The sequence below is a fragment of the Cervus canadensis genome, chromosome 6, assembly GCF_019320065.1.
Source record: "Cervus canadensis isolate Bull #8, Minnesota chromosome 6, ASM1932006v1, whole genome shotgun sequence".
Lineage (NCBI taxonomy): Eukaryota > Metazoa > Chordata > Mammalia > Artiodactyla > Cervidae > Cervus > Cervus canadensis.
In genome coordinates, this window is record NC_057391.1 from 56,769,485 (window position 1) to 56,795,116 (window position 25,632).

A 25,632-nucleotide genomic window follows, 5' to 3' on the forward strand; every position below is an offset into this window, starting at 1 on the left:
ATCAAGTGAAATTAATCTAGGAGACTCTAGAATCCCACAGGCTGATTTATGTTCATGGTTGTTTTTTGTTTTGTTTTGTTTTTTGTTTTTTTAACTTATTGCAAAAGCAAAAGGGGGAATCCTTTGAGGATGATAGTGTTAGTCACTCAGTCGTGTCCGACTCTTTGTGACCCCATGGATTGTATGTAGTCTGCCAGGCTTTCCCAGTCTGTGGGATTTTCCAGGCTACAACTGGAGTGGGTTGAAGTGGGTTGCCATTTCCTTCTCCAGTTGAGGATGACAGAATTACAAAATAGATTCATTCGTTCAACGTAGGTTTTGTTTGCACTCAATAAACCTAAATAAATTATAGAAAGTCATACATGTGGGCCAATAGGAAAGTTATTTTAGATAAAGAGATAAGATCAAGTATTCATAACTTTTACAAAAACAATGAAATCATTATTCTTTATGGGGATAAAACTTAAATACACACATAAATAGTAATGCATATGCTATGATTAGAAAATTATCCTTTGTGTTTTCCAGAGTTTTCTGAGAAATTAATTTAAAAAAAAAAAGCTTACTCAAAAGAGGGGTGAGGGAGACAGGCAGATGCAGAGAAAAAGGAACAGAGATACAGACGAAGAACAGGCTTCATACTGAGATGGATACAAATAAGAATTTATTGAGCTTTTACAATAGGTAGGAACCATATTTCAGATAAGAGGAATGGGCAGTGATGGTCAGGATTAAAGGGAAGACAAAGAGGCAATTAGTGAGTGGGATGGTTCAGCCTAAACAACACTGTCCAAATGGGAATGTATGGGCTCAAACAGGAGACAGGACAGAACAGAGTTAAGGCCAAACTGAGGAGAAACTTAACATTCACATTAAAGAGTTTAGGCGATAGGTAATGGTGGACCTCTAAAAGTTTCTGAACTAAGAAATGACACCATGAAAAGGCTGCTTTATGAAGATCATTTGACAGCGAATATTCTCAATGTCTATTAAGGTCTCTTTGCCTCTTAAAACCAAAAACTCCAAAATCTAATTATATACTTTGGGTCTTTACTTGCTCTATATCTTTATTTAGATGCCTTGCCATATCACCAGAAATTCATCATCCCACCTCCAAAATCATTTCCCATCTATAATTCCCTAACTTCCCAGCATCCGTACCTCAGCCTTCCTAATCTCCTATGTCTTTTCTTCTTCCCTTTCTTCCCTCCCTCCTTCCCTTCCTTTCTAGACACAGGCAATCATCAATTCCAGCTGAACTGCCCTTTATAGTTTTAAGAATCTACTCACTGAGATATCCACCAACAATCCCCCATTTCAGGCTTTTCTGTGATGAAGAAGAGAACAGGCATCCCTTTAGCCAATATTTTTGGCATCCAATTCATACTGCACACAAGACCTCTTGACACATTTTTCAAATACCCCCTGTCTCATGTCTGTCTTCCAGACTCTACTTTCTGCCTGAAATGGCCTGTCACCACTCTCCTCCTGGGAAGGCCATAACTTTCTTTTAAAATCTAGCTCAAATTCAAGCCACATTCTCTAGGCATTTAGTCACTCTCACTTCCACACTCAGGACTCATAATAAATACCTTTATTACCATGGGTATTATCCACTGTGACTATTGTGAAGCACCCTCACCAATCAGACACTAGGTCACTATAAGGTAGAGACCATGTACTACTTATCTCTGTATCCCAGCATCCAGCATAATATCCAGCCCAGTGAAGTTAACACATGTATGTGCTAAATATAAGAAACTGGATGTGTCTTAAGTCAAAGAATAAAGACTATTCCCCTGGAAGCGCTTCCTATCCAATGACCTACCCAATGTCTTTATTCACCAAACATTTTATGAATTTCCCCATTATCCATAAAACACTTGCACACAGTATTTAACAAAGTGTTGATGATGGCCTATCTACAAAATCAACCTGATATATATCACTCACCATTATTTTCAGAAAACATTCAATTGTCTGTAGTTCTCTGGATTCCTCTCTTACTCCTCTCTGCCTCGAAGTTTTTCTGCCTGTCTACCTAGGAAATTTCTATTTATTCTCTAACTTTTGTCTGGTTGCTGTCTCCTTCGTAAAGCCAGCTCTGACTTCTTTCTTTTCTGGTCTTCCTAGACCCAAGAACACCTCCCTCACGGCACTTATTACTTCCTGCTGGGTCAGTTTTTTCTTTATTTGTTTCCACCACTATTTTGTAAACTCCTTAAGTATCAAACCCTGTTGTGTTTATTTCTGTGTTCCCGATGCTCAGCCTCAGGGCCTAGAGTGGGGGAAGCAGGAGAGGGAAGAGAAATAGTAGAAGTAGCTGATGTTTATGAGTACCTCCATTACCAAGCATTGTTCCTAGCACATTACACCAATTACTTCTTTAAGTACCTCTTTCTATTATGCCTATTTCGTGGAAAAACCAAGATAACAGAAAGATTAAAAACTTTCAAATCAGGTCCCAAATCTAGTAAATAAAGAAGTCTGGAGAAAAAAAAAAAACAAAGCAAAAGTCTGAGATCTTAATCCAGGCCTTATGGCTACCCTTTGGTCTACTGCCTTTCTGGGGTGGTGTCAGCAAACTTTATCTGCCAAGAGCCAGATAGTAAATATTTTAGATTTTGTGGGCCATTTAGACTCTGTCACAACTACTTAAATCTGTCATTGCAGTGCAAAAGCAGCCATAGCCCATATAGATGGCTGTATTCCAGGAAGATTTTATTTTTTAAAAAAACAGGCAGCAAGTCTGATGAAGTCTATAGGCCAGTTTTTTCATCTAGAAATTCAACAAATATTCATCAAATTAAATTAGATCTAACAGTGTTGGGAACCAAAACCTTATCCCTGCCCTCAAAAGATTTCCTTATCTTATCCTATAGCTGCCAGCAATTGTAGCAATTGCCTGCCGTTAGCAGTAGGCAGTCAAAATCCAGTTGTAGAACTGAAGTGAATGGAGTGGATGTGGGGCCCTGATCTTTCCGCTAAGTTCCCATCCCCAACTTTACCTCACAAAGAGGCTACTGGGTCGTAGCTAGATGTCCCAGCTCCCACCACTGATGTCTCACAAATAGACAACCTTTACTTCTTAGAAGCCACTCCAAGGCTCTAGCTCCAACATTTGCCTGGCTTCTGTCTCCGGTTTTTTATGTTAATAGTATAAAACCAGTAGACAAACAGAAAAAGCCTCCATGCTTAAGTGAACCACATGTGTCAACCTAAGCAGTGAAGACTTCCTGGTGTTTCAGAATGTGGTTCCACAGCAGTCATGAGCTCTGCTCTAACCTAAATCCTTTTATATAAGAAGTATGATAATCAGAAAAATGAGTATGAAAAAAGAAAGAAGAAAAAAGAGATGCTTACTGAATTGTGAATTTCTTTTTTTTTCCACTTCAGCTCAATGACAAAAACGGCACCATACAAAAGAGCCATTTCAATTGACATATACAGACTACTATATGTAAAAGATAGCTAATAAAAACTTACTGTATAGCAAAGGGAACTCTCAGTGCTCTGTAATATACTATATGGGAATGGAGTCTAGAAGACAGTGGATATATGTATATGCCTGGTTGACTCATTTTGATATACAGCAGAAACCAACAACATTGTAAATCAACTATATAGTCCAATTAAAAATTACTTTAAAAAAAAGGAACCATTTGATTTGCTGAACCAGTATTGCTTTAGATTTCACAATATTTTAACATCCTATTGGAATTGAGCAGAACCCTTCAGTACCCTCCTCCCCCTGCCCCTTAGTACAAAAAACAAGTGGTTAATCATTAGGGCAATAGAATCACAGACTCAGTGTCTGATGCACTTTCCTGAGTTGTTCTATAGATACTATCTATAACTTCCACTAGAGAAAAAAGCTAACTGCATGATGACCAAATTGTAGCCATGACATAAACTTGAGCAGTACTGAATCTATGGCTAGCACAATTCCAAGAACTCGTCTCAAGAGAATGGGATTACCATTATTGCTCATAATAATCTATATCTTTGTGAGCATCAAAATAATTGTAGCTCTCTTGGCCTATATATGTTAATGGACAATTAAAATTGTCTGCAAAGATATGCTACAAACCCACGGTGACAATGTCTACTCTGTAGAATAAGGGATCCTGTGTCAGCATGAAAAAGTTACAGAAGAAAGACCTTCACCCCTAATATCATAGAAATGGAATGATATTCTGACAAGCAGGGATTTGCAAGCAGCTCTTTACAGAAGACCACCCTCGGCAGGAATCCCCTGCTCTTGTCACCTTAGGAAAGCTATCTTATAACTAACTTTTAAACCAGGCACCCCATGCTCTACTCATCTCCAACCCAAGGACATCTTGCAAATCTTTTAATCACATAAAATCTTGCCTAATTTGTCAATTCTTTGTCAAAGAAGTAGAAATAAAGACTAATTAACAGATGACCAGATCTCTTCCCTAGTTTCCCATTCAGTAACCTCCTGAACAAATTGTGTGAACAAGATCACATCTAGAGAGAGATCACAAGGTGTCGACAAGCCTGCACACAGTGCGGAATGGCAATGACTCTAACCCCCTATCTCAGTGATTAACTGGGATTGCTTTTGTTTCCCTTTAAAAGCTTTCATGGCCAAACAGAATCTTCAGGGGTGGTTTTCGGGGGATGCTGAATCCACCATCTCCCAGGATTGCTGGCATTCTAATTAAAGCCATCTTTCTATCGACATTTGTGAGTACATAATTGATTTTGTAAGTGGTGAGCAGCAGGACCAGATTCACTGGATCTGTTCAGTTCAGTTGTTCAGTCGTGTCGGACTCTTTGCGGCCCCGTGGACTGCAGCACGCCAGGCCTCCCTGTCTATCACCAACTCCCAGAGCTTACTCAAACTCATGTCCATCAAGTCGGTGATACCATCCAACCATCTCATCCTCTGTCGTACCCTTCTCCTCGCATCTTCAATCCTTCCCAGTATCAGGGTCTTTTCAAATGAGTCAGTTCTTCATATCTAGTGGCCAAAGTGTTGGAACTTCAGCTTTAGCATCAGTCCTTCCAATGAATATTCAGGACTGATTTCTTTTAGGATGGACTGGTTGGATCTCCTTGCTGTCCAAGGAACTCTCAAGAATCTTCTCCAACACCACAGTTCAAAAGCATCAATTCTTTGGTGCTCAGCTTTCTTTGTAGTCCAATTCTCACATCCATATATCACTACTGGGAAAACCATAGCTTTGACTACATGGACCTTTGTTGGCAAAGTAATGTCTCTCTGCTTTTTAATATGCTGTTTAGGTTGGTCATAGGTTTCCTTCCAAGGAGCAACTGACTTTTAATTTCATGGCAGCAGTCACCATCTGCAGTGATTTTGGAGCCCAAAAAATAAAGTCTCTGTTTCCATTGTTTCCCCATCTATTTGCCATGAAGTGATGGGACCAGATGCCACAATTTTGTTTTCTGAATGTTGAGTTTTAAGCCAACTTTTTCACTCTCCTCTTTCACTTTCATCAAGAGGCCCTTTAGTTCTTCTTTGCTTTCTACTGGATAACACTATGAATTACATGTCCTGATATCCATTATCTTCAAAACAGGCAATCACAAAACTAGAAACAGGGTATACTAACTGCATGACAAGGGTTATATATGTTTCTCATGGTTATTCAGATCCTGATTTAATTCTAGTGAGAAATAATTTGTTGTTGAAATTCACTGAAAAAGGTAACATAACTTTTTCCAGGTGCCACAAGATGCTTCCTACAAAAATTTTAAAATACCAAAACAAACTATAAATGTACATTTAATACATTATTAGATCATCACTTTGGTTTCTGATCCCTAAAATGAGTTGGGCTCACATTTGAAAAAACGCATGATGCTTCCAGTGAATTTTCCCTGACCATTGTAATTTTGTGGTTGGCATAGGCTAAAGCAGGAGGATTACAATGGTGAATTGGGAACTTCTTGAGGGCAAGAATGTGTGTTATTCACCTTTGTCTCACAAGAAAATCCAGCATATAGCAAATCAGTAAGAATGAATTTAATGAAGCCAAGAATCTAGATAATTAAGTTTACCGAAATACATACATTTTCCAAATTCCCTCAAGCATGCTTCAAAATCAGTAAAAATCCATGGGGCACAGAAACTTTCCATCTAGGGGGAGGGGAACAACACATGCTCTATTTTCTCAAGCAGACTCACCATCTTGAGTGTTTGGACTGAGAATTTGGGTCTTGAGTTCCTGCAGGCTAATTCCCAGACATTTGCAGATCTCCTCAGGGCTGTAGGGTTCAGGGTGAAGGGCGTCCTCTGTGATCAAAAGCATTTCTTCCAGACTGATCCCCAGTTTGGCCTGCACCTCCTCCAGCCGCAGCATTTCTTTCCATGGCAAGCTTTTGTGCTTAGCCAGGAGCTGCAAATTCAAACCAAGACATGTGTTCAGTTTTCATCCTGGAAATTGATTTACACTATTTTAATGAGCGAAATTCAACTTTCAGCTTTTTTTTTCCATTCAACCTATTCACAATTCCCACCACTGCTTGAAAATGAACTCTGAGTTCAGATGTTTGAAATTAAACATGCTTGTGTGACACTCACAGGCTAATTAAGTATTTTTCCTAAAAAATAATAATAATAATAATAATAATAAGATTTTTTTTGCCTGTCACCACTTTCTTCAGAGCTATTTCTTTGAATAATTTTGTCGGTTGGTCCCTATTCAGTTCATCCCCCAAACACTGCTCTCTATAAAGTCTACAGAAAACTACTCAAATCTCACACATGACCTGAGTCCTGAGGTAGACACTGAATGCCTGATTTCATTAGAGAACTTCCTGTTTACCACATGCCTCTTTGAAATGGCTAGCGAATTTAAGTATCTAGCATTTGGAGTCAAGTCCCAGATTTTAAATGAAAACCTCATTGGTGACCTTATGAAAAACCATTTCATTAGGTCGTTGGTAGTAGTACAGCTGTATGTTTCTCCAGCCTCAAGAAAAGGGTCTGGCTTCCAGTTATATCCTGAGTCACTGCCTCAATCCGCTGGGGAAAGTGAGTATAATCCAAACCTTTGTAACCAGGTCCACTCACGGGAACCACACTCCAGAATGTGTGTCCCTCATTCTCCTCAAACCACTGACTGAGCCCTTCAGAGCAGGTGACAGTCAAGATAATGAAGGTATCTCTCACCCTGGAGGTCTATAAAATTCATTCCCAGGGTGTGAGGACCACAGGTACAGACAATGCAAACAGCAAAAAGGAGCAAGCAAGAGAAGGGAAATGTGCATCTGATTTACTCTTCTATTATGATGATGATTTGATTTTCTTTCTTTTTGACAGGAAGCAGATTTACCAAAAGACCATTATATTTTGGTTAGGGCCACTCACTTCTGAAGAATGTTAATAACAGTGTTTCTTATATTCATTAATCCTCTTTTTAAAACTGTGGCTCATACATTTGAAAGGAGTTAATGATTTTAAAGCAGAACTGGAGAAGGGGACAATAGAATCACATGTTTCTATTCAACTATTTCACAGAACATGGCGCCATTTTTAAAAGCAAGGACACAAACTAAGACCTTTCTTCTGACCTTGTTTGCTTAGCACATTTAATGTTTATTAGCAGTACTGAACTGACTGACACCTCCACAGACAGATTCATTCATTCATTAAACTCATTCATTCGTGGTCCCAACTGGGTTATTTTTGGAATACCCAATGTATCCCAAAAATAATTTCAGAAAACTTATAGACATACATAAAACAAAAGAAAAACATACAACATATTTATTTTATACAGAAATAGAGCTAAAGTGGCTGATCTAGAATTATGCTTTCTCAAAACACAGATTCAAATCCAACTGAGATAAGCAATGAAGTTAAGAAATTCACACTTGTATGATGCCATATGATTTAAATGTGATTTTTACTTCTTCTCACCTTTGACAACTCTGAGAAAGGTATTATTACCTTCTTTAAGAGATGAGAGTGACTTACCCAAAGTCACCTAGCTACTAAGAACTGAGTTGGGAATTTATCCCACATCCTACACCTATTTCTTGCTTCCCCAAGGTCACATTCCTAATGGGCTATGCTTGATATCTATGTCACACTACTCATATGAGTTCAAATCACCACTCAAGTCTTAGAAATGGTTTCTAAACACAAACTAAGATTTGTGTTAGAAGTGAACATTGCAATGATTAAAGACACTTTGATGAGTTCCTTCTAAAATAAGAAGGAAATGTGGGGAAAAAAATCAAAGAAAGATCCCTAAGTGGTGAGAATGGGCTCTTCCTAAGAACCCTTCAGTACACACCATCTCCAAGTTCCCAATCCTGGTGTCACTTCAACAAATTACATTGCTTCAGGCACTTGGTCCCAGGAAACTGTCCCAGGACTGTGTAGGGAGAAAATCTGCAAAGTTGTTTTCAAAGGCTGCCGCTCTGTGTGCCTTTGTTCCACAGACAGAGACACTAGCAGTTACTCTAGCAATATCCCAGTTTGCTGTTGGGCCACTTACCCCTCAGCTGGAGGGTCCACAGAGCCAGTTCAGTGTGTATTTCGATTAACTCTACCACACGCCCTCAGTGACAGCTGCACAGCCAAGAGGCCCTGAGTAGTCTACTACATTATAGGAGTCAAATAGGAAAGCCTCCTAAACCCTTTGAAATTTGGCTCAGGAAACGTAAAGATGACTTGCAGATGAAGGAAGTGGGTGGGTAAGATCTGTTGCCCAAACATAGAACTTCATGAAGGAATTTGCCACTTCACATTCGTGAAGCAGGGCTAGGGGTCATTTTGTGACAAGTTCCTCACTCAGCAGCAGGCTGGGGATATCACAGAAAGCAGTTCTTTGCCAGCATCTACCATTTTCTTTTCACTATTTCAGATTCCATTCCTGGGAGGTTCCTGAGCCTGGCTGACGCTCTGTGGAGAACAAAGCAGTCTGTGATTATTTGTCCACAGTCATGCAAAGAGGTAGATAAATGGTGCTGAGACCCTGTCTTAGGCTGATTTCTCTTGGAAGCAGGCTCTGAGACAAGAATTTGTGGGGAGAAGATGATACAGAGAAGTTTTAGCAGAGAAGTGGAAAATGAGACAGGAAGAGAAGCTGATAGAAAGTGCAATGAATGATAAGGGAGTTTGTGAGGCTGGGCCTGCTGGGCCCTCTGGGACCTGTATGTATACAGCTCAGATGTGTCCTACTCTGACCAGAAAGCTCAGGTATTTATCCCCTCTCATCTACCATTGATTGAGGGCTGATTCCAAGGGTGTTAGCTCCCCAGACTTACAGGTTGTCCCACATGCAATATCAGCACTCTCCTCCAACTGGAAAACATCCTCAGTCCGGGAAGCTCCCTGGGGCTTCCAGTAAGAGGGTGTGGTAGGAAAGTGCTAACATATGGACCCTAACTCAGGAGCCTATCTGTAAGAACCCACCTTTCTCTGACTTTCTCATTGCATTTTGCAGTATTAACAAATCAATGGGGAAAGTACCAAGTCTTCCTCCTCATTAGGTCACCAACGGATAAAATTTCAAATCCCTTCTCTGACAAGTTATTTTCCACACAACAAAAGCAGCTGTGTTGTTGGTGGTTTGGGTTCTATAAATCACACATGCTTATTTTTAAATTTGAAGAAACACATAACAATTGGAGGATTTAAAAAAAAAATGATGAAGTAAATCATCTGTAATCATCCCAATAAGATAACCATCAATTTCCCATCTTACATCCTATGATACATTTTTATGCATACTTCATGCATGCCTATACACATATAGTTTGATATAAATGGGATTATACATAACTTTTTACTGTGGATACTTTTTTTTTTTTTGCTGTCTTCCCCTCACTCTCTTCCAGCTATATGGAGCCATCCCCCGGTGACTTCCGTGCCAATGTTGAGTCCGTAACCATCATAAACACATTCACAATGTTGACCTTCCTCAGTGTTAGTCATTCCCACTCTCCATGTTCTCCATATTAGTTTGCAGGCCACAGAATAAGTCTGAAGAAATCCGCAAACCTGTGCAGAATGACTCTGCTACAATCCTCACTGTACGCTCAGCACAGTCTATCTTTTTTCTAAGGCATCCTCAAGCCTGGTGCTCTGGAGCTCAGGCATGCCTAACCCCTAAGGGGCACAATGCAAAAAGAAGGCTGGATTCTTGCATTTACTTAGAACAATTCATAAACCACTTTGACTGGAAAGTCCCTATTGTAAAATGGGATACCTAATGGCTACCTCATAAGGTACAGTAAAGATTAAATAATGTCTCTCTGGTTATACCTTCCCCACAGGACACCTTTTCTTAGGCCTTCAAACATATACAGGTGTTTCTACTCATCAAATTCTTATAACTAAAGCTGCTGCTCTTCGTTTCTTCTTCTCTCTTACTGTCTGACAACTAAAACCAGTGACCCAAGTCACCACTTCTGAGCCCTCCGTGGCCACTCTCACTGTTGAAGATGGCTTCCCAGAGGTGGTTCTTATCTCCAAAAGAACTTCCAAAGCCACGGATTTCTCAGTCCTCTTATTCCTTCATAAATTGGTGGCTTCTGGGATTCTTCACTACCTACCTTCTTCACATTCCCTGTGGCACTGAATTTTCCCGGCTTCCCTCTCACCTCTCTGGTCCTTACATTTCCATCCATGACTCAGTTTTCTCCTTTTGTTATTACTAAAGATATCTCCCAAGTTTAACCCCCCAGCCTTCTGATCTTCTCTTGTCACCTTCTCTCCAAACTCCATTCTAGGTTCAGCAAACTGAACTCAGTCCTTAGTCTCAACTATTATCCCAAAACAAATATACCTGAAGGTTTTGCCCAAGCCAAGAGAAACATGCCAAGCTCCAATTTCTAACCACTTGTAAGAAAACACAGGCAAGTGTCATCACCTCCCACTTTCCTATCACCTTCCACCCTATGTTCCCCATACCTATGAGTTGCAGCACTATGCTTTCCATCCATCACTTCAGTTTAAAACTACAGCCCTTTTCAACTCAACACTTAGCCTTCACTTGCACACAACTGCATGCAATGCATGTGTGCTCCTGTGAATGAAGCACTCACGGCTCATGACTGCATGCAGCTCACAGTCAACCCAAGGAGACAGACGTCAAGTAATAATTACACAGTGAAGAACTTCCTCCATGTGATAAACTGCTATAGTGGAAAAATACAGGATGTGACAAGAGCATATAAAAGGACATTTAACTTAATGGAAGTGGGGAGGGTGGTCAGGGAAAACTTCCTCAAAGTAATAGCATTTATACCAAAAGGAAGACAGAAACCCGGTCACAGCCTTATACCTGACCTTTCACTAGGTCCAGTCAGAGCTTCTTTCCTTTTGCATCCCTCTCTTGTGATCCCATCCCCACTGACACTTTAAGACTTACTTCTCTTCAACCAAGTAAAAGTTCCTGTGGCCAACTTAATGTCTCTAGAATATGTTGTTAATATTAGCAGCTCCCACTGCTTCCAGGACCAAGTCTGGGTGATCTTCAGCATGGCACTGAAGGCCCTGCTACACCTGGTTCCACCGACACATAGACCCTACTCCCAGTGTGTGCATGCCTTGCCCAGCGGCCGGGACTCGCTGTCCTGGGAATACTCCATGCCAGCATCCTGGCAGAGTGAGTTCGACTAAATCAACAGGACGAGTGAAACTGGCTACATTCCTGGGTGTTTGGTTTTTCTCCACTCAGATTCCAAAAAAACTGCAGAAGCCCTGAAAATGTTATACCCACTTCTCACCACACAAAGAATAAGCTCCATATTGACCACTAAGTGGCAGGAGCTAAAAACTACTGAATGAGTGATGGCTGCTGACAAAACAGGCTCTGTGAAAAAAAAAAAAGTCACACTGTAAATTTTCCTTGAAGTGTCAAAGGACTGCATGAAACCTTCTTCTTCATTGCTTCACATGATGCCACAAGAAGCTCAGGGTACGCAAAATGCCAACAGCATAATTTCCCTTCCTTCCAGCATCACACATTTTGTCCCTCAATATAATTAAGAGATACTCTCTTGTAATAGACATAAAGCATTTCTGTAAAAGTTTAAGCCACTGAATATGTATAAAATATGAAAAAATTTTTGCTCATTAAAGATTTCTGGTTACTTTGTTAATTTAAGAACACTAAAATGTGCTTCACTTAAAAGAATCATTTACGCAAGTTATAATTATAAATCTCTATTGTGTTTGCCTTGAAATGTTTTAAATTTCAGTTGAAATGCCTCTAAAGACTCTAACTTTAAGTGCATCTGCATTAATTAGTTTTGGGAAGCTGTTAGAAGAAGAGCAGGGAGGAACAGAAAGAGAGAAGGAAGACATAAGAACAGAAGAAACTGTGAACATTAAAGCAAAACAAAGAAAAACCATCTTTATTGGTTTAGTGTCCTCTCCTGTGCTATGGAGACACAAAAAGGTACTCATTTTTCAAAAAGGGATCTTAGGAAAATAGGAGGGAAAAAATAAGCATTACTTATTACAGTTTTGCCATGTGGAACTCTACCTAATCAGTCTCATTTTCAAAGCTATCTTGATTTATCATTTCTCCACTGACCCTTCATTTTTATTGTCTGAAAGCAGAAAGTTTACTCAGATTAAGAAAAGCTTCTTTACTTTTTTAACATGAGAGTTTATTTCCTGATTTAATGAGACCATTTCCAAATAAAACTTATACTCATTCATATGTTGCTGAAAGTGGAAAGATGGCACCATATTATAAGGAAAACATGCTTAGTCGAATTCCAGTCTACATTCACTAGGCATGAGCATATTCTTAACATCAAGATCTATCTGCATAGCTTATATTGGCTGTTTTCTATATTAGTAATAAATGTTATCTTTATTCCTCTTTTGTACATATATATAATCTTAGATTCTCATGATTTGCAGCAACATAATTTACAAAATATTCTGCATCTTGATAAAGCCCTTCAATTTTCTTTCCTCCACATTTTAAAAGAGAAAAATTCAGAGTACTTAAAATAATGAGCAGTATGTAGCAGAAAATCAGTTTCACTGACTAAAGTCCCTCTAAAATGCACGTGGCGTTATACAGTTAAACTCAAGACAGCCTCAGGAACAAAAGGTTCTGCAGTGGATTAAGGTTTTCAGCTACCATTTACAAAGGAGAAGCCCTTTTTCTATTAACTGCAAAAAGACATCCCCCCACATCCCATTCTGACAACTTTTCACTACAGAGATTCAGCACCACAATTTTATTTCTCTTTTTCTTCTTTATCTTGGGAAAAGAGTCATTACAACAGGAACCCACTTCACATATCTTGTACTTGTTTTGGCTCTCCTATGGATCTCATAGATGATATCTAATTTCATGATAAAACTCTGAAAACAATGTTGTGTATGTTTGAAGTCTCCTCAGGAAGGCAGCACTTACTCATCTATCTCAAAAGGTCAACAGGAATAAGCCCTTAAACAAATAAGACACTAATTTCTTCCATCTCCTGAAAGAAGAGGCTTGCCCTTAAAAGGGAAAAATAAAGTTCACTGAAGTCTGTGACATTGAAAGGTTAACTGCACTACTTCTCATATATGCACTGATCAGAAGAGTTTAATAGTAAAACATTTCTCACTAAAGGCATTCAGCAAATACTTCCTAAGTAGATTTAAGGCTTGACTGGCAAGTGTCTTCTAAACCGGGGAACAGAGAACACAAACCTTGTGGTTTGTGTTTCTCTAGTAGACACAAAGCCTGCATTTTTCGAGGGACCAATGATGGCCAATGGTGCATGTAAGAGGACCAAGGACTGAGGCTATCATCACTTTTGTTCAAGAAACACGATTAGTTATGGTCATCTCCCAACAATCGCCTCCAACTTAGCTTTCTCCACCCATATACCTAACCCATGGCCTGTGTTTCACAGATATAAGTTGAGGTGTCATCATCTCCCCAGTGCCATGCTAGAAGACTCAACTGTGAAGTTCAAGTAACTTCTAAATAGCTAGATGTTGCAGGGCATACCTATAGGTTTATGTATGTCCTGAGCTGGAAATCAAATTGCTCTATACTGAAAAAAACTTCAGTTATGATATTACTGCTGTCAGAATGTTGCCCTAAATTTTAGGGAAAGAGACAAAATAATAGGGAACAAAGAGAAAAAGAACAAGAGAAAACCTACTTCAGGTTTCACTAATTTGCCAAGTCCATACCTTTGCAGCCAGCCGACACTCCATCACCCTGATATTGAAATGAGAAGTTGCTGCCTTATTCATTTCCACACAACTGTTGGCAATCACAAACACTGCTCCACTTGGGAGTTTCACATCAGTTGCCCTCAGAGGACTAAATTCTATCAACTTGGCCTATTGGGAAAAAAATGACAGGTGAGACGTAAAGTACAGAATTAAAAAACTGCTTAAACATTTATGATTTACCTTAGTAAAAATTTTTCCCAAAAATGCATTCATTTATCAATTCAAATATTTTTAATCTTTATTTTTAATTGTAGAATAATTGCTTTACAATGCTGTGTTGGTTTCTGCCATACAAAAATGAGAATCAGCTGTAAGTATACACACATCCCCTCCCTCTATTGACTTCCAAACACTCTAGTAGGCACTGGAGACACAAGAGTGAACAAGACAGACACTGTACCTGCCCTCATAGAGATTACAGTCTAGTGGGAAAAGCAGTCAAGTACTCAAACACACTGCCAGGTTGTGCTACAATGGTAGCCAAGGACAGGAAGTTACAAAGACACATAGTTGTGGCACTTCATTAGATATAGCCTAGTGTAGGCCCCTCTAAAAAAAAAAAAAAAGGAAATCTGAGTCTTAAAGGATGAACAAAAGTACAACAGACAGAGGATTTGTTTACCCAAATAGAATGTCAAGAAGAGGAAAGAGTATATAAAAGTTCAAAGGCCAAAAACAACATAAGGTGTTGACAGTTCTGGGTATTGCAATTTAGCTATAGCTTGGAGGTTCAGGGGTGAGGCATGGTGAGATGATAGAATTGGAGGGCTAGTAAACCAACTGTCAGATTATGAAGTGCTTTGCAAACCCAAAGAATTTGGACTTGGTTAAGAATCTACCCCTAACTTATATTAACAACAGGACTCTTGCCATCATATCTACTTGTCAGGTCTCATCCAAAACACCGGGAGTATTTTCTTAGCATTAAACCAGGTTTCTTCATGTCTCCTATCTTTGGCTTAGGGGAATCAACAACAAATACTCTTAATAGGAAGAAATCCAGATATTCTTGGAAAATAGCCAAGCCTATAGGAATCCTAAGAAAAGATTTTTTTTTAAATGTCTGTTTCTATTTTGGAAATGGGCAGTTTATGGCAACTACCAAAACCTCTGTTCTGCCTATGGGAGTTATAGCCTAGCCAAGGGGAAGTAGTATTGGCTAAGGAATTCATTCCTGGCTTCCTGTCAGCATTTTTCTCCCTACCACTAAAGCCCCAAAAATGTTGACGGAGAAAAATGACACCATAGAGTAAATCATAAAAAAGAGGGATTGTGAATATATGTGGCAAGAGAACTAACATTGGGGTTTAAAACCAACAGGAGATTATGAAAACGCCATGAGATGAAGTGATTTGGGACAAGAGCGGGAAAAGAAGTCCCAGTAACTAACGAATTGAGAAACTGCATACTAATAATGAATTAGAAGGAGGAAAAAACCCTAGACACGAGAGGAAAAGAGACTTGAGGTACAATTCTGAAAGCTTAAGGGAGAGGTGATCAACGTGAAATGGAGTAGGTGAATTGGTGATAAACTTGAATTACAAAGGAGTTAAGAAATATCATCCTAAAATACAGCCTAATAGAACAGGCTGCCCAGAAACAAACTGAGGACCTTTCTGCATGAACTTTCCCAAGCTGACATTTCCAAATAGTTCAATGTCACCTACAGTTCCTTCTTCTGCAAGAAATGATATGGACTGGTCCATCCCTCCTCCTTCAGTGCCAATGTAACGCTCACTCTTGGCACAGATTTCTGCAAGCTCCACCTGGAAAAGTAAAATTGATTTGCACTGTGAGTACATCATAATCTGTTGCTCATTCATTTTCCACTCCAGACATGACAGATCTGTTTGAATTCCAGAGCAGTTCTGATCCACTGATAGTAGCTGCCTATAGCATTGATTAACAAAAATCTGAGGATACTCAAGTTCCTTATGTAATATGGCAAAGCGCTTGCATATAACCTATGCACATCATCTCCTACACTTTAGATCATTTCTAAAATACTTATAATACCTAGAATACTTATAATACCTATAAGAGAATGTAGATGCTATGTAAATAGTTGTAAATAAAATGTCATGTGAATAGTTTCTAGTGCCCAGCAAATTCAAGTTTTGCTTTTGGGAATTTTTTGGAAATTTTTTTGGAATATTTTTGATCCATGGTTGGTTGAATCTGCAGATGCAGAACCTGAATACATAAAGAGACTGACTGTATTTGCTATCCCTAAAAGATTCCTCAGAGCAAGCAGTTTCTCCCATTTTTTTATTTGCTCCATCCCTCTAAACTGGCATCATCAAAAAATCTCATATGGGCACTCATTCATTTCCACCTCAGCTTTCTTTGTCTTCCAACAGTGTACTACTGCACAGTCTTCCCACAGCCAAAGTGAGGTCACCCAACTTTATTTTCCAATCCAAAGTAATGCTGCTCTATGGCATTTCTATTAAACATAAGAATCAGGACCAGCATCATCTCATCAAACACATCTTCCTCCAATCAAGATGGCGAGGCCCAATAAATGAACAAATTTCTAATCCAAACTGGAAATGTCAAAATACCTGTTTAAGAATCGCCTATGGCTTCCTATTGATTAATAAAATAAGTTCACATTCCTCAGTGTGGCATTTCAAAGCCTTCCAAAATATGCAACCAATCTGTACATGAAATCGTATTATCTACCACTCTTTTCCAATTATATTTGTCTCCATGACCATCTCACACATTTATGTAACCTGGCATTATTTCCTGTCTTCTCTCATATAAATCCTATTTCCATTCAATATCCAGCTTATTGGCTACCTACTATGGGCAAGTCACTGGACTGGCTGACTAGCCATTCAAACCTTCCTTCATCATACAGTCTTCCTTCAATGCTGTTCCCATTATGGCATCCCGTTTCTCTACATCCCTACAATACTGATAGTTAGTATCATCCACTTACTCTATTATTCATTCATTCATTCATTTTTTCCTTCTAAGACTTAATTCAAGCATTTATTTCTCACCTGTTTCACTGGAAGTTTCTCCTAAAGTGATCATTCTAAAGCACTGCTATAATTATCTCTTGCTTGCTTGGTTGCCAGTGCCTTGATAATCATACTTCTCATCACGGTACACAACATCTCTAATGACTTATCCCTTGCTCACATATCCAGCCTGCTCTCCTACCATTAACCTCGTAAACCTTCGACTCAGACCAGGGTTCTTTCTGTTCTCCATCACACCCAGACTCCCTCAGTGCCTTTAACAGTGTGATTTTCTATCCTCACTCTACTCAAGCGTTACCTCTCCCTGAAGCCCTTGCCACCACCGAAATGCACACATCTACCATATAATCCCTCTTCTTCTCTCCCTGTATAAAACTCTATGCCCATTTACCAAACCATGCTGTAAGTATGGGTTTCCTTGCATCTTTATCCATCAGTCTATGGGAGGCCACGCAGTGCTCAGACCAGAATCCACTTAACAAATACAACTGAATCACATAGTATTCATTATTACTCTTTAATAGTGTCAGGTTTCAATCACACCTATTAATATTTACCCCAGAAAATTGCCGGTCTTGTGAGAAACGGAAAGAATCAGTATTTATTCTGTATTCCCTACCTCATACAATCCTGAGCACATACAAAATACTCAATAAACACCTGCTGCTTTCACTTTCTGAGACTAGCTGCCCAAGCATCATCTGATAGATCCTGTGTCATATTCCTTGCTGGATTCACTAATGCTAACTGCCTCATGACATGAGGTAAGCTTGGTGTTTTTGATATAACGCACATTGTGTGTGGCCTGATGAACACATCAGAGATGGCAAAGTTCCATAATAAGCACATTTTTTAAAAATTAGTAACCAACAGGTCAAAACACTTGGATTTTAAAATGTAAAGAAATAATATACCTAAGAGAAGTACATGCATGATTCTATGAGGACTAAGGAGACATGGGTCCCTACATAAGTGACAGGGGCCAGTGTGAAAAATTGCCTTCCCACAACAGCAATGCCAGGTGGCGCAAGTGGTAAAGAACCTACCTGCCAATGCAAGAGACACAGGAGACACAGGCCCGAACACTGGGTGGGGAAGATCCCCTGGAGAAGGGCATGGCAGCCCTCTCCAGCATTCTTACTGGGAGAATCCCATGGACAGAGGAGCCTGGCGGGCTACAGTCCTTGGGGTCGGGCATGGCTGAAGCGACTTAGCATGCCCAGCAGCAACAACAGTCATATTTACATGCCAAGTTCCTGGCATCATCTCTTTTGTGAACATTATCTCCTTTAGGTCTCCAAACAACCCTCTTATCCTCATTATACAGATGAGGGAAAAGAGACTTGCAGACACAGATAGTGGAGAAGCCAGGATTTGAATTCCACGTGCCCTAACTCCAAAGTTTCTGTTATTTTTACACTGGACTTTAATTACACCCCTACCCCTTGCCAAATAATATACCCAAATAACATAAACTATTTTTTCTACTATTTCAAAGAGATATGAAATGATAAGTGAGATCCTCAAAATTTAAGTATTCTCCTTCTTAAGGGAAAAGACACTAAAGCATCAAGAAGTATGCTTATTGTTTTTAAAAAATCTCTGAATGTGTGGCAGCAACTGAATACTTCAATGGAAATATGTTAATTTTTGCAGACTATCTATCTCAAGATTCAGAGGGACCCAGGACTCCCCAGCATCTCTGTGTCAAGAAGAGTCCAACAGCAAGGTTCTGGACATCCCGATACTTTGCTGCTATTTCTCATGCTGAACTCTAACATGTGTATCTCATTACTAGACAGACAATAACCAAGAGTTTTAATGGAGAAAACAAAAAGAAAGTGAAGATAAGAAATTTGAAAGATGAAAGAAAGGATTACTCACTTTATAGTCCCCCCATAATGCATGAGAAATTTGGTGGTAAATATAGAGGAAATAAACCAGTATCAGAAGCCTCAAGTCTTGGTTAGAGCCCCAACTCTCCTGCCAACTTGACAGATGTGATCCTAGACAGATGGATTAACTTTTCTGAGTTTCCATTTCTTCATATACTATTAATAAACCATAACAGTTTTCACAGAATTTATTGACCTGTTGCTATGTGCCATGTACTGTTCCAATTGCTTTGCATGAATTAATCATTTACTTCTCATCATGACTCTGTAAGATAGATATCTCCTCTTCATTTTACAGACAAAGAAACTGTGACTAGGCTAGTAATTACTAAGGCTGAAATTCAAACTCCACTTGTCTAACCCCAGACTCCATACTCTTAAATACGACACTATATTACCTCCCATCCAAAACATGGAGAAAATACCTACCTCTCTAGCTATTATTGTGATGATCCAATGAATTAGATAAAAACATCCCATAAACTCTAAAGAAGTATATAATTTTAAATTTTATTATATTTATATAATGAATGAGAAATCACTTGATTTATACAAGTGAATAGCTAAATCTCAAGTCTAATGTAAAAACAGGGATAATTAATCTTGAATTCAGGACCACTTTTTAAACTGTTCAGGGTGAGTCCTCTGGTAGCCTAGTGGTTTGGATTTCAGGCTTTTGCTGCCATGGCCCCAGGTTCAACCCATTTGGGGAATTGAGATCTTGTAAGCTGTGCGGACAGAAAAAAAAAAAATGGGGAGGGGGGACAGGGGGCGGAATTCCCTGGTCTGGTGGTTAGGACTCCATGCTCTCAATCCAAGGGCCCAGGTTCAACCCCTCCTCAGGGAACTAAGATCCCACAAGCTGTGTAGCATGCCCCACCCCTAAAAAATAACAATTTAATTATTCAGAGAAAGAGAGAACTTAAAAGATTCTGGGTGACCCTAGGAGAACCAGTTCAACAGTAAGGAGTAATGCAACTCAAGACAAACAAGAGAGTTTGTATTCCATTTAAAGCATTCCAATCTAAAATTTTTTGAGAGGGAGGTGGGACATGGAGAGGGCAATCCCTGCTTGCCAAACAAAACATGCCTGTAATATACACTTTAACTACAGGCTCAAAGGCTGGCTTTCCCAGTGGCCCTTGCCCTTTACCTCCATACTAAAAGCAAAAAGGTCAAATACTAAATGGCTATGAGATGTGAAGAAACTAGAAACAAAAGGCTTTTTTGGTTAGTTGGTTGTTTTTAATTTCAAATCCTGTTAAAGGAAAAACTTGCATGCTCTGACAATAAGCAAAAATTAGAGCTAGGCCCACAGCCTTGGCCAGAGGTGGCATGACCTGAACTCAGAAAACCATTAATGGAGGACCTTAACAGCAGGGAATGGAAACAGAAGCAGAGAATGCCTTTCATTCTGGGTGATGTTGGGGAAACATGTGAGCCTGCCTTGCCCTTTCTATCCATGGGGACACTGAAAATAGAACCATAAAATGTCCCCCAAGAGGTATAATGAGGCAGAGTGACTTGCAAAGACAATAAATACTCCATACATGCTTGAACTATATAAAATATCAAAAGATTTCATGAGAATAAGGAGTTTTCAAAAACACATTAACAAAAGTGTATGAAAAGAAGTCCATCGGAAGTTAACTTCAAGAACAAACCAAATCAAATTTGAGGCCCCAATTCCTGATGCTTGAAGCTCATCCACTTCTCCTCTCCCCCAGCCCCTCCTATACACCCCCTGACTCACACACACACACACCTCAACACACTCACATGCAACCTGAGAACCCTAAAGCAAAAACAGCAAAGCCCTAACCAAGGAGGAATTCAATCCCTCCCTCCAATGTACTTTCAAGCTATTTCAAGAACCCCAGGCATCTCCAAACTTCTAGTCACTTGTGGCATTTAGCTCTATCCCTTCCTGAGAATCATTGGGGAAGACAATCTGATTACACGAGAAACTCTTCCAAAAGTTTGTAGCCAATAAACTCATTTCTATTTTGACTCCTGCCCTCTGGACAGTTAGGAGAAACTTGGCATTATTCATAGATTTTCTTTTAAAGCTACTGAAGGTAGTTAATGAGGCTAATTTAGCCCCTTGTGTGGTTCTTCTCTTGAAGCAGCCTGGAAAAAAAACAAAAATCACATGGGCTCCCACATTAAACAGTGTACCCATGTGCTGACCAGTGGGGATCCAGTAAGAGCAGAAATAACAGGGTTAGGTTTTAATAGTCACTGAGAAGGGATAAAGATTCATGAATGTGTTGCCTAGCTAACACTGGATATTTATAAAGACAACAATAGTACAAAAGACTTCAAGATATTAATATAGTTATCTTTATTTTTGTTTGACAGGGTTTTTTTTTTTTTTACAGTTTTTACTAATGAGATTATTAAAAGCAGAATAATTACATAGACAAAAAATGTTCATCATTTCCTATGGGAAGCCTTGCTATTCAGAACACAGACCCTAACCCAGACAGCATCATCCAACTGTTGTCAACCACACTTAGTGCAAGTTAAGAAAATGAACAGCCCTATTCATTCATTCAACAGTCATTTAAATGCTAGTATCCTACAGATAGGTGGAATGTCTTCCCTCGAAGAGCTCACAAGACTGATATTGTCTTCAGGTGAACAAGTCTTTCAAAAGAAACTTCTTTTTTTCAAAAGAAAACTGGTGTTCCAGACAATGATTTGCCCCCTACATGTGCTATCCACCCACCTCCATGCAACTAATCTGCCCAGGAGGCTGCCCAACATGAACTATATTGAGAGGTTTCCATGTACTCTGTAAAAAACATAAAAGTTGCTAATCTCTTTGAATTAAAGATGTGAAGAAGAAATAATAGCCTTCTTCTTCTTCTTTTTAGAACACTTCAAAGTGTATACAATTTAAAGCTTGGTCATCAATCATGTTACAAAACAAAGCAAGTCTACATCAGTTTCTTTTAGATTTACCTTGGTGCTATTTCATGAAGTTTCTCCTACTTGGCTGGGGTCTACTAAATAGGTTTGCCAATTTGGGGAAGAATTTGAAAATAGCACCAGGTAAGCACCCAGGCATTTTGAAAGTTAGTGTGAAGAAGGATTGCATGGAGAGAAAGCTGAGAAAATATTTGAGGTAAGAAAAGTCAGGGGAGCTATTAACATTTTCATCTCATCTTAATATATCAGCAAGAGTCAAAACAAAAAGTAGATGGTACACCCATTAATCAAGGGCAGTTTATTTCATAGGGGTTATCTACAAAGCTGGAGATATTGGGAATACTCAGGACTAGTTGGAGGGATCCAGACTCTGAGAGGAGACCTTCAACAAGGCACAAACCCTGTATTTTATGTGAAACAGTTTGGGATTCCAGGTCCATGGGGAACATGAGAAAATGTCTATGATGGGTTTCTCATAGACCTCAACCGTCATGACTTGTATTGGATGAGGATGAACATTCTTAGGTATCTGGCAACATACAATCTTTAATAAAAGATGATCTGTATGTATGCAGATGTCTGTGGTAAGACTATTAAAATGATAACATAAATCCAACAAGAAATAATAAGATGCAAAAGAAGGAAAGAAAACAGCACCCAATGTGCTACTCTAAGTGAGGCCCTCGGACACAGTAACAGTGTCTCTAGGGGACAGGTTGGAAATACAGACTAGGGCCTTAGACCTGCTGAGTCAGAATCTGTCGCTTAACAAGAACCCCCAGTGATTTGTACTCACATTAAATTTGAAAACACTCCTCTAAAATATTTCCTACACCAGGTCCTTCTTAATAAATTAAGAACATAGGAAAGAATCAGTAGGAAAGGAAGGGAAACTAAGAAATGCTGAATGTCTTCTAAGGCAAGATACTATGAGGATATTTCATATGTGCTAATTGCTTAGTCTCCAAAATGACCCTGAAATGTCAAAATTATAATTTCGACTTTATAGAGGATGAAATTGAGGCTCAAAAAGGTCAATAAATTAACATAAACTGCCCCTGAGAAAACCGTAATTGAAAAGGACACATGTACCCCAAAGTTCACTGCAGCACTATTTATTATAGCTAAGATATGGAAGCAACCTAGATGTCCATTGACAGATGAATGGATAAAGAAGCTGTGGTACATATATATAGTGGAGTATTACTCATCCATAAAAAGGAACACATTTGAGTCAGTTCTAATGAAGTGGATGAACCTAGAGCCTATTATACACAGTGAAGTAAGTCAGAAAGAGAACAAATATATATTAATGCATATATATGGGATCTAGAAAGATGGTATTGATGAACCAATTTGCAGGGAGCAGTAAAGATGCAGACATAGAGAAGAGAGTTGTGGACACAGAGAGGGAAGAGGAGGGTGGGACGAATGGAGAGAGTAACGTGGTAAAATAGGAATTTGCCGTATGACTCAGGGAGCTCAGACTGGTGCTCTGGGACAACCTAGAGGGGAGGAATGGGGTGGCAAGTAGGAGGGAGGTTCAGGAGGGAGGGGACATATGTATACCTATGGCTGATTCATGTCGATATATGGCAGAAATCAACACAACATTGTAAAGCAAGTAAGCTTCAATGAAAAATTAATTAATTTTTTAAAAAAGATATATAGAGAAATGTCCCTCCTCCGATCCTACCTTCTAAATAACCAATGTTAATAGCTTAGGACATTACAGTTTTTTTTATCAGTGTCCTCAAAACTACACACATCTCCCTCCCTCTCCACATAGACACACAAGAATTTCCCCCAACTTTCCATGCTGTGCTCAGAAGGAATTGTATTATACACACGATCCTGAAAACTTATTTTTTCACTTAATGATAAATCATGGATTGTGAGAAAAAAACTAACCTAAGCTAAGAGTCAAAGCCTGATAGGGCTGGCCCCAAAATCCACCAGGTCACCTTGTCTGCCTGCCTCAGAGCATGGAGGCTGTGCCCAGACACTGGAACTTGGTAAGAACATGGAGCAAAATGCATGCATACCGGAACTGAATATCCCTTCTCTTAAAATGAAAAATGGAATTGCCCATGGGGCCCTAGGATGCAGATATTTCTGAATCATCACAACTTCACTACATCTTATCCCTAGGTTAAAAAGAAAAAAATCCACATAGCTGGATGTTTTGGGGCTTGAAGGCCTTTTCTGTTATCCCTTTCCAAATGCAATCCAAAATGATTTCTACAGCTGAATAATAATAGCAGCTAATACATTGAGTCAGACATTGTTCTAAGCACTTTTCATGAACTACCAAATCCATGAGGGAAGTTTTTATTGATAAATGCATTTTATAATGAAGAAACAGAAGCAAGGAGAGGTTAAGTAAATTGACCAAGAACATTCAGCTAGTAAGTGGAAGAGTCAGAATTTGAACTCAGAGTTTTGACTCTAAGCTCTCAACCACAACACTATTCTTTACCCCCAAGGGGAGTAGAGGTTCAAGGGTGAGCAACGAACCCAAAATATAGAAGTCCCAAAAAGCTTTCTGGGCATACTTTTATCTATCATTAGCACAATTAATTCAATCCCTTTCATTGTTTAAATTCAAAAGAAAGAAGGAAAGAAAGGAAGGGCAGCAAACACATACCAAGGTAACTATTATTGGGAAGATGGGAGGAGGCAAGACAGAATTGGAAAAAAAAAAGTTGTTGTGGGAAGACAGCAGGAGGTAGAAGCCTGGCCAGACTGATGGAATCAGACAAGAATATGAACCAAGTCACTGCTACTAAATACCAAAGGGCCTACAAAGGCCTGTGGTATAGGCCGGTGTTGCTTGCTTGGCTGGCAGACCATTTATTTTGGCTCTGACCTTTGAAGAATGCTAAATAATGACGATAATAATGGATGGGCAGCAGGCCTGCAATCTCTGTGGTTTGGGAAGTGTATCCTGGAACTGCACGTCCCTGGCTGTGGTCAGAGGGACGCGCCTACTCCTTGGGGAAGGTTCTTCATGGGGAGTTTTAAGCAGCACTGTCCTGACCCACCCTCAAGGTCCAAACTGCAAGAAATCTGATTGCAAGCCAAACCGGACTCTCCAGGAGAAGGTATTCTTCTTCCCCCAACATAATTGTTCAAATTAACACTTGTTAATTTTTCTCATATCACTCCAATTGCACAGAAATGGACCCAACCAAAAGAGAACAGAATAACTCCCATGAATCATCATCTAGTTTGACCAAATCCGTAATTCAATGGACACATTTGTCTGGGAGAAAGGATTCAATGTGTACAGTATTCAATTCACAAAGACTTTACCATGAAGTGGGAAGAATCTTTAGGGTCAGGAAATGGTGGCGAGTGTTAAAAGAGTTGTTACAAGGGAAATTTGAGTTGTGCTCAAACGTTATGCCAGGAGCATCTACTTAAGGTCACTGTAAGAAACAGTCACATGAACATCAGTTTTTCATTTGTTTTCAGACTGCTGGAGAGATTGCTTTGTGTGCTATAAGGAATCCACATGAGGAAAGTGTTTTAGAATTTAGTACCCCTGGAGGAAACATTGCCTTCTCTGGAGACCTGGAATGGCTTCTCTATTTTGATCACA

The 25,632-nt window shown here is 39.4% G+C and overlaps 1 protein-coding gene across 8 annotated transcripts in view; it reads right to left on the bottom strand.

Annotated features, from left to right (window-relative positions):
* The window catches only part of GALK2 (galactokinase 2), a 140,950-nt gene that overhangs the window by 34,429 nt on the left and 80,889 nt on the right, over nt 1-25,632 (bottom strand). For all 8 annotated transcript variants that reach the window (XM_043472030.1, XM_043472034.1, XM_043472032.1 and 5 more), the window contains 3 exons: nt 15,874-15,972; nt 14,162-14,314; nt 6,179-6,389 (listed from right to left, as the gene is read on the bottom strand). In XM_043472030.1, the coding sequence (XP_043327965.1) occupies nt 6,179-6,389; nt 14,162-14,314; nt 15,874-15,972 (463 nt within the window). The remainder of the gene's footprint in view (nt 1-6,178; nt 6,390-14,161; nt 14,315-15,873; nt 15,973-25,632) is intronic.